The sequence below is a fragment of the Sesamum indicum genome, linkage group LG12 (assembly GCF_000512975.1).
Source record: "Sesamum indicum cultivar Zhongzhi No. 13 linkage group LG12, S_indicum_v1.0, whole genome shotgun sequence".
Classification (NCBI taxonomy): Eukaryota; Viridiplantae; Streptophyta; class Magnoliopsida; order Lamiales; family Pedaliaceae; genus Sesamum; species Sesamum indicum.
The window spans coordinates 3,025,066-3,034,490 of NC_026156.1; the positions used below are offsets into that span (position 1 = coordinate 3,025,066).

Consider the following 9,425-nt stretch of genomic DNA (forward strand, 5'->3'; position numbering starts at 1 on the left):
ACATAGGGCAGCCCAAAAGTCCAAGGCCCATATGGAGCTTCTCCCTCTCCCTGTCCAGTGCATTCATTAGGCCTGCAGGATCCAGAGGTTAAACATTGATATGATCCAAGGGATGGAGTCGACAGTCGTTAGATGTTTCTTATTCAGCTTCTGGACAAACTGTGTGTGTGTGTGTGTGTGTGTGCGCGAAAATAAATAAAAAAAAGCAGTAATTTAGGTGTACCATTGATGGTGAACGCACCGCTGTCTCACGTGTGAACAACAACAACTAATGTGTACTCCGTCCATTAATTCATGGGTTGCTTTGCTTCAGTGGTTAAGAATTCTTTGATCAATTAATATAGAGCGAATGTTTCCTTTGTAATAATAAATCAGTTGGTGTTTCAATCTTTTACCTGTCAACTTCTTTCCTTTGCCCCAGAACTCTTTGGAAATCTCATTCTTCCCCTTCCAACTCCTAATCGAGATATAGACAAGTGGAGGGGGTTAACTGAGAATTTTTAGGAGTTCATTCCGCAAACTCGAGGAATCAAGGAATCAATTTCGCCGAATTTAAACCCCTGTGAATCTGAAGATGGCCTAAACAAACGTTCACGTGTTCCATGGCCTCACATCTCATATGCTTCTCCCTCCGGCAGATCCCTCTCGTTTGTGGGGCTCCCGTGGACCTTCCTTAAATTTCTTTCAACTGAAAATCCCAGCATTATACCGACAATAACATGTCCCTTTCCGGTCCTTCTGACGTCTTCACGCTTGGTCGTGGTAACACATCCAGCGAAAATGATGACGACTATCAGGGAAAGGATCTGGGTTCTCGGGTTTCAGGCCGAAACTCAATCAGCTCGAACCGAATGAGCTCTTCTTCGCCCAGGGGTTCCTGCACGTCCTCAACGTTCTCCCAGTTATCGATTCTTTCCCTCTCGCCGGTGGTGTCGAACGGCTATTTAAGCGGCGCGGTGTTTGAACCCAAGAAAACGAGAAAATCCAAAAGAAAGCCGTGGTCTAGGAAAAGGATGGTCGTTGGATTGGCGGTGTTGCTGGGGTTTTTGTTCTTGATGAATTCGTGGATGCTTTCTCGGATCCAAGAAGCGGGTGGCGCTCGTGGGTATATCAAGGTGAAGTTCTTGAAAGCGAATTCGTCCACTTTATTCATCCGGGTAAGCTGTGGTTTTGGCCATCTTCTTTCTGTGTAATTATCTTGTATTCTTATGGTTTACTTAATTAGTTTCTAAGGTGGTTTTGAGATGCATTGGTATAAAATAGATTTGAGAAGGGATACTTCTTCGCTGACCAAACGGAGAAGTTTCCTGAGAGAGATAAAGCAATGAGAATTGCCAGAGAAATAATATATTTCGATCGCCTAGGAAGAGTTGGATCCTAATGATTTCAATTTTCACTTGGTTGGAGGCAATTTTTGATAGTTGGGAGGCGACTGGAACTGCAATTGAATATAAATAACATTAGTAGGAATCTGTAAGAAACTATTATGCTTGTTATTGATTTGAAGAGGTTGTTATATTGTTAATTGTTGGACTCCTGTAGACGATAAACAATCAGAATGTTGGCAATTTCAAGGGGTAAAGGAAGCTCATGCTAACTTTTTGTTTACCATGTTGTAAGATCTGTTGCGGTCTTGCGGACTAGTCACCATAAGCATTCTTGATGTGGATGCAGGAAGAACTACAAAAACTTGGTAGATGGAAAAAACCGCAGAAAACTATATATGCTAGGCTTTTGGCTAAGGCTGCTCATGCAATGGCTGAGGTATGCTCACATTTTTAAAATGCAACTATTTTTAACTCTGTTCTCCTGAATAATATGAATTGAGATTATATTGCTATTTGCCTTCATATACTGGTGCTTTTACGATTCAGGGAGAGAGCAAGCCCGAGCCTAAGGACTTGTGGGTGGAACCTTATATTCGTGCCTCTTCCTGGACCCCTTGTGCTAATGCACGCGACTGGGAACCTAGTGGTCTGTGTTTGTGTGTCTATTAATATTTGGATGTGCTAAAATGTTGCTTGAACATTATCATATGATGTTGTATTAGCATGTAAAGACTAATTTTTTGTTTTCAATTTCAGAGGGTAAAAATGGTTACATAATGGTCACAGCTAATGGTGGAATAAATCAGCAACGAGTTGCTGTAAGTAATATCTATGTTTAAATTCCTGGTGAAGCAATTTCCAAGTATTAATAATTTCTTAGTTATAGATTTGCATTTGATAATTTTGTGTTGATAGTTACAAAAATTTCATGTGGTTGCCAACAGGTCTGCAATGCTGTTGCTGTAGCTAGATTACTAAATGCGACTCTTGTTCTTCCCAAATTTATGTACAGTAGTGTTTGGAGAGATGCTAGGTAAAATACTTTTTACTTCGCTTAATAATCAGCTACCGTAAATGCTATCTAGCACTGTTTTTTGCCAGATTTATTTAACCTCTGCACATTAATGTGAAGAAATCCTCTCTTTCATTCAAATAACTATTGCCCATATACACAGTTTTTCTAATGTGTTGGAAATTGATGGCCAACTTCTGTAATTTCTTAGTCAGTTCGGCGATATTTATCAAGAGGACCATTTCATCAACTACTTGAAGCCTGATATCCCAATTGTTAAGGAACTTCCAAAGGAATTACAGTCGCTAGATTTGGAGGCAATTGGTAGCGTGGTGAGATTTATACCTATCTGCACTAGATGATTAAATCCAACGTAGAGTTTGGTTTGTGACATGCTCTAATTGCTGTGGTATTGCTTGTGCACTTGACTTTCAGGTTAGTGACGTAGATGTTGTGAAAGAGGCTAAGCCCAGTTTTTACTTGAAATACATTCTTCCCATTTTACATCTTAACAGAGTGGTTCATTTTGTTGGATTTGGGAACAGATTGGCATCTGATCCAATACCATATCAGCTACAGGTACCTTTAATCATTTGGTTTGTTAACTAATGGCAGTATAACTGGGCCCTAGCTTTGGATTTATCCAACTTTGCACTTTTGAATGTTCATTTTATTTATGTGTGTCTCTCCACTTTGCCTCCTAATTAAAGAATTTCATCTAGAGACTTCGATGCAGATGCAATTTTCATGCCCTAAGATTTGTCCCCAAAATACAAGAAGCTGGTGCTTTGCTTATTCAGAGGATGCGCCAAAATGATACCGGCTTGGGACATTTGGATAATTATCTTGTTGGCCCATTTGCGCAGTCACAAAAAAAGGGGCAAAGAGTTCGTGCAACTAAAACGTCTAGATACCTAGCCTTGCATCTGAGGTTTGAAATTGACATGGTGGCTCATTCTCTGTGCGAATTTGGTGGAGGTGAAGAGGAAATGCGCGAACTGGAGGCTTATCGGAAAGTCCATTTCCCTGCATTGGTGGAACTAAAGAAGACAAAAAAGTATGTATGTGCAGTATTTTTTGGAGTTTCATCTGATAGCTGAAATTTTCATCTACTGAGAGACTGAGAGTTGTTCTATATTTCTTGGTTTGAGTATTTCTCTTTAGGCAATAAAGGATCTGATAGTATGAGGAAAAATCTTATGGGGCATGCTAAGTCGCTGACTTACTGTCAGTTTTTCCATCATGTGAATCTATTGACTTGTGGAAAGTGCATTCGCCGTTGAAGTTTCTTAGTTTCTTTGTTCTCTGATGTTTAACTAGATTCAATATTTTCTTTGACTAAGATAATTGGATTTTTCGCCAACCGTAAAATACTAGGCTCTAGTTTTGATGTCAAATATCAATGGCAAAGGTCCAACATATTTAGCAAGTGTACTCCATCTGGTTTTGATCCGACTGCATAAATACTTACAGTATCAGGTAATGTTATGCTATCACTAGGGTTTTTAAGTAAATCAATTTTGTGCAGGTTTCCCTCCCCAGCTGTATTAAGATCAGAAGGACTATGTCCATTGACGCCAGAGGAAACGGTTCTTATGCTTGCTGCCCTTGGTTTTAACCGGAGAACCCATATATACCTAGCCGGTGCACATATTTATGGAGGGAACTCAAGATTGGCATCATTGACCACCTTGTTTCCTAATCTGGTAACCAAGGAAAGCTTGCTTTCTTCAACTGAAATTGAGCCATTTGCAAATTTCTCATCTCAGGTGAGTTATGCTCCTGCTGTTTTTCTTCTATTTTTTTGTGTGAGATGAATACTGTGTTTGGTAATAACGTCCATGGATATGTATTTTGTTATGTCTGTTTTGTTGTTTTACCTTTTGCACGTGGTGCCTGCTGTTTGATTGCAATAATCTATTCTTCACGATTGATAAGCTAATTTAAGAGTAAACAGTATGCTCAATCATCTTATCAGCTGAAATTTTGGCAGTTGGCAGCACTGGACTTCATAGTATGCACAGCCGCTGATGCGTTTGCCATGACAGATTCAGGAAGTCAATTTTCTTCTTTAATAGCTGGTTACCGAATCTATTATGGTGGAGGAAAAATGCCTACAATACGGCCAAACAAACGCCGGCTTGCTGACATTTTTTTGAAAAACAACACAATAGAGTGGAAGGTCTTCGAGACAAGGGTGAGGAAGGCAGTGAGACAAAACAAACGAGTATTTTCACGGCCTGTTGGAAGAAGTGTATATAGATATCCCCGATGCCGGGATTGTATGTGCTCTAGTGATTAAGTTTTGCTGTTGTATCAACACTTTGATCTATGGCCACAACATTTTTTCATTTGTACATTGGATATTCTCCATCTGGATTTCATTGAATCCATTTATATAGACATTCATTCATTTAGTTTCTTGCTGTCCCTCTCAGTTTCATTGAGTTACCCTCAACACGTATATATGATCTGCATAGATCAAGTTTGAATATGAATGATAAAAATATAATTCATTATCCCACTTAAACAGATATGGGCAAAACTGACAAGGGCATCCTAACAATGTGATTCAAACTCCCTGTCAGAACAATTTCACCGAAGCTAAAGTCATCAAGGGCCTGGGTTACATGAAGTCTTATTTCCAAGCTTTGGCTTTCTTGAGGAGCAATAGTGAACCAGGGTGGATCCACAGTCACGGTTACTCCCTCGGGTGGGAGTACAGCACACAGGTAGGTTTCTGGTTTGCTTGCAACATTCTTCACAACTCTTTTTGTCATTCTCATTCCAGAAAGTGCAGTTATTGTCAGCGAAGGCTGGTTCAGGTCAGAGGGGTTGCTGAACAAGGCAGCACAAGATCCTCCAGTGGCAGTTCTGATTCTCTCTGGATCAGTATTAGGAAGAGAGCACAAGAAACTGAGGTAATCTTCATATCCTGCTCCAAGATCAATTATTAGTGTAAATGTCAGAACAAAAATTACCAGTGTTCTATAGCTTTTAATTACCAGCAGAAAAGACGAGCCCCGGGTCTAAGGCACGAATAGGATCCACAAGGCCCGCCCCAAAACCAAATGGAGCGGCTTGGTACAATGTGTAGGCAGCGAACCCTTCAGCCATTATGGGTTCGCCCCGGTTATCATACTTGCTTGCTGTGGTTGACATGGCTGAAGCCATCATGGATGGACTCCATGACGGATTAATTTGCTTGATTAGGGCAGCTATGCCTGCAATGTGAGGGGTTGCCATGCTGGTTCCAGATATTAGTGCAAAACTGTGACCTTCAAACCCAATCAAATTTGGATCATCAGTGGGCAGTACTCATAAAGAATAATGGAAAAAAAAGGCAAAGATTTTGAATGTGAAGAACCAGATAGAATGGGGTTGTCAGCACTCATGGGACTCCAAGCAGCCCAGATTTGGTGCCCTGGAGCTAAGATATCAGGCTTAAGTACATCAGCAGGGTTCTTGTTTTGGTCAACATAATCAGGGCCCCTCGAAGAGAATCTGCTGACAATAGGCGCTCGCTCCGTGTAAGTGGCAATTCTGCCCTCTCCTATTGCTGCCCTCCCACTATATCTTATGACCAGCCCTTCCTCATCTCTATATGTTTGCTCTTCATAATATTGAGATATGATCTAAATCAAAGATCAACAAAAATCCCTTTCAGACAATTTTGAGAAGCTCCAACTTTCATAATTCCTGTAGTTTGGTTCTTGTATTATGATGCTACATGTATACCTGTGCATCTCTTACTCTTGGGACCATTATGCCAGGAACGGAGAAAGGAATGGGTTCAGCTATGAAGTCTCCGTAACTGGGGTTTGCAACTAGCACGAATCCCATGAATCCAAGAACCTTAGCCGTTTCTATAACAGCTGTTAGGTTCGATGTTCCATTGTAGAAGCCAGCCGAGAAGGTACAGATAACCACACTGCCCTGCACCGCAGTAGGATCCAGTGCCTCTGGGTATTGGCACTCTTCTAAGTACTGTGGAGTCCTAGGAAATGTTCCATTTACCTTAATCGCATCTTTAGCAAGCACCAACTTGTACTGAAGCAATCCCTTCCCAAAACTGGGATCTGTAAAGAACATCATAGGATACAATATGATATATTTGTGTAACTAGTACATGGCACAGAAAATTATGGTACCTGACAGTCCAATGCCACCAATATGTTGACCGTTGCCAAGGACAAGAGTGCCCGGATAAGTTCTGTCTGTGCCACAGGCGGCAACACCAACAGTCCACGGGCTGTATGAAACTACTGTGTAAGGACCAGGGCCCTGATTGCCAACTGCCTGAGCCACAAAAACTCCAGCCTTATGTGCAGACAACATGAATATTTCAAAGGCGCTTAAGAATGTAACTGTGTCTTCTGGCGGTGCATCGGGTCCTATGGAGAGTGTTAAGATATCCACTCCATCTAACACAGCCTGCAACAAAATTAAGCCCATCCCATGTTTTAATATTCTTCACAAGATTTGTATAGAGTATATCCGTAGCTGATTATTTTATATTATGGTGCAAGCTAAATATATTGCTGCGGAAAAGAGATTCTCACTTGATCAATTGCTGCCAATACATCTGCTAAAGATCCCACGGTAGGATAAATGGCTTTATACACGGCAATCCTGTTGAGTAATCACAGAAAAAAGAATGTGAAGGACTATTGATTATATGCAGAACCCCTTAAAGATGGTTTCTCTCTACATGTATATAATTTCAACATAAAGGTTATCGCCATGCCTGCAAGCACAGTCAGTAAACAAACTTATCATATTGTTCATTTATCTATATCCTTTACTTCTTCTCCAATCTGTAAATTATCAGGAATATTTGACCTTGCACGTGGTGCCATCCCACTGGCCCGACCGTAGAAGAAGCCATTCACAACCACTGGAACTCCGGAATTCCCAGCAGCAGTTGACGCCACATGACTGCAATACAGGAGCAGTATTTTTAACAGCATTTTCCGTAAGCACAGTCCTTGTTTTACATAGCACACACACGCATGCATATATATACGCAACTTCAGAAAGCAAACAGAAGAAGATTAAAACAAGTGAAGGCAACCAATTGTCTAAATATACCTGCCATGTCCAACTGCATCATAGGGTGATTGAATGTCAACATAAGGATTAAGGGTGGCAGCAGCTCGTGCCCCGGAAGCAAAAAACCTCGCCGAAATAATCTTACCGTTGCAAGAAGTCTCAGGAAACAGAGGGCCACTCTCACAAGCTCCAGAAAAGTGAGAAGTATTTGAAGTCAATGGATTCACGGGATCATAAGCAAAGCTTGGGTGCACAGGGTTTATGCCTGAATCCACAAAACCAATCACAATCCCTTCTCCTGCATTTCTATCCCCTCCTTGTTGACTCCAAACTGCTGGTAAACCTAAGAACTCTGGAGTGTAACTCGTCATCAATTTGGCTCCCCTGTCTTTCTCCACCAGCTTCACTCCTGGGGCGCCTTTCAATTTCTCAACCTTTAAATTCCGATTTTTATGGAAAAAGGATGAGTTCTTTTTCATCATCATGATCAAGCTACAAGTCATGTCAGGAATACAAAATAACCTGAGAATGGGTGGTATGCAGGGCAAATCCATTAACAATGTGTTTAAAGCTGTAAAGCTTGTCATAGCTGCCGGCATCCAGAGTGCTTTGCAGAAATTGATCATGAGAGTCCACCAAGTGCTTTGCATGAGCCATGGAAGCTTCACTAAGAACAAAAATGATATTCATCTTAATAATTGGAATTTGAAGTCAGTCTTCTAACTTTTTTTCTTCCTCTAAATAATTCAACCGATTCTCGATTACCTGTTGTAGAGAGGTCTTCTTCCATCTTTATCAGGCGCTGCTCCTTGATAGAATGCAACTGGCTCACCTTCCAGTAAAACCAAATATATGTCTCTCTCTTCCGCAGTGCATGTAATGAAATTGAAGGTAAAGAGCAGTATAAGTATTCTGTGATGATTCCTCTGCGAATTGTTAATCTCTTCTTTCATGGCTTAATTAGCATGAAGGTGAGAAGAGATACAGGTCTCTGGGCCTTGCTTTGGCTATTATGGAAATTTGGTGCCAAGAAAATGTTGAGATTGGCCAGCCATGCAAAACAATTTAAATTGTTATAAACCACATAATTAACGTGAGTAAAGTGGTTTGCTGAGCTTTTTGTTAGAGAAAAAACAAATCTCTGTGAAGTGACGGTTGCTTTTTGAATCTTGTATTCGTTCAAATTCATTACATGGGTGTGCCTGTTCACACCGAACAACCTTGCAGTCTTGTACGAGAAACTCGCCACCTCTCCTTTTTCCCTTGTTTACTGCATCGTCCACGTATATCTGATAAAAAAATCTTCGCTGGATGATTCTCCTTTTCCCTTGTTTACCGCTTTTTCTTACGTATTTCTGATAAAATATCCTTGCGGGATGATTACAGCGCCGAATTAAGGAGTCCAATTATCGGCAGAACTTAAATATCGAGAATTGAATTTAATTCGGAGATGCAGCACAAAACCAATTAATTGCAAAACTTCAACCTTTGCAAATCCAAATTCAGAGACCATTTTTGGCCTTTTGTGGGCTTAAATATGCATTCGGGAATGTGCGTTTCTGCAAGAACTTAGTGACATAAGTTGGAGTGAGATTGTCTTGTACTCCATAAGATTGGCAATTCAACTGCTTAGAGATATAACTTGTAGTTTTCCAAACAAATCAAGTCTGTCGGCCTTCAGTTCAATTAGGCATATTTTTTCATGGATAACTTGAATTTACTGATTCATCTCTTTACCAACCACGCTTACTCTATAGCTAATACACCTGAATGCAGTTCAGTAACGGTTATTAAAAGACGCTCGTTTATGCAGAGAACCAGTTATCTGCACTGTACAACAATAGAAAGATCATCACATTACATGCAAGAATGCAGCCTAGCCTCCCCAATGGATGGATTACCTCTTCCAGCGTCTGGGCTCTACCTGCAGGACAACAAAAACGTACTCAAGAATATTCTTTTGTGTTGGGCCAAGTGTTGGTTCCACACTCCAGAGGCTGTACATATCATACTTCCCCCCCCCCCCCCCACAC

At 40.8% G+C, this 9,425-nt stretch overlaps 2 protein-coding genes across 3 annotated transcripts; one reads left to right on the top strand and one right to left on the bottom strand.

The window, feature by feature from the left end:
• LOC105175298 (uncharacterized protein At1g04910) lies at positions 301-4,757 on the top strand. Of its 2 annotated transcripts, XM_011097696.2 has the most exons (10): positions 301-1,157; positions 1,675-1,764; positions 1,875-1,974; positions 2,085-2,146; positions 2,273-2,361; positions 2,552-2,672; positions 2,776-2,919; positions 3,063-3,397; positions 3,869-4,109; positions 4,334-4,757. In XM_011097696.2, exons 1-10 carry the CDS (start codon positions 720-722, stop codon positions 4,640-4,642), a joined length of 1,929 nt encoding a protein of 642 aa, XP_011095998.1. In that variant the 5' UTR covers positions 301-719; the 3' UTR covers positions 4,643-4,757. The 2 variants fall into 2 exon arrangements, with proteins under 2 accessions (XP_011095998.1, XP_020554025.1); XM_020698366.1 differs by lacking the exons at positions 301-1,157; positions 1,875-1,974.
• Positions 4,720-8,452, bottom strand: LOC105175297 (subtilisin-like protease SBT2.4). Its single transcript, XM_011097694.2, has 10 exons — positions 8,158-8,452; positions 7,915-8,059; positions 7,432-7,826; positions 7,183-7,278; positions 6,903-6,972; positions 6,492-6,774; positions 6,079-6,419; positions 5,708-5,975; positions 5,346-5,618; positions 4,720-5,275 (listed from the first exon to the last, which is right to left on the bottom strand). Exons 1-10 carry the CDS (start codon positions 8,343-8,345, stop codon positions 4,866-4,868), a joined length of 2,469 nt encoding a protein of 822 aa, XP_011095996.1. The 5' UTR covers positions 8,346-8,452; the 3' UTR covers positions 4,720-4,865.

Excerpts from the sequence above, each read along its gene's own strand:
- LOC105175298 (XM_011097696.2), top strand. The coding sequence starts at position 720 with ATGTCCCTTTCCGGTCCTTCTGACGTCTTCACGCTTGGTCGTGGTAAC. Across the intron at positions 1,158-1,674 it reads CGTCCACTTTATTCATCCGG|GAAGAACTACAAAAACTTGG; the intron begins GTAAGCTGTGGT and ends ATGTGGATGCAG. Across the intron at positions 4,110-4,333 it reads TTGCAAATTTCTCATCTCAG|TTGGCAGCACTGGACTTCAT; the intron begins GTGAGTTATGCT and ends AAATTTTGGCAG.
- LOC105175297 (XM_011097694.2), bottom strand. The coding sequence starts at position 8,345 with ATGAAAGAAGAGATTAACAATTCGCAGAGGAATCATCACAGAATACTT. Across the intron at positions 5,619-5,707 it reads TGACAACCCCATTCTATCTG|GTCACAGTTTTGCACTAATA; the intron begins GTTCTTCACATT and ends TTGGGTTTGAAG. Across the intron at positions 5,276-5,345 it reads GGGGCTCGTCTTTTCTGCTG|GATATGAAGATTACCTCAGT; the intron begins GTAATTAAAAGC and ends ATCTTGGAGCAG.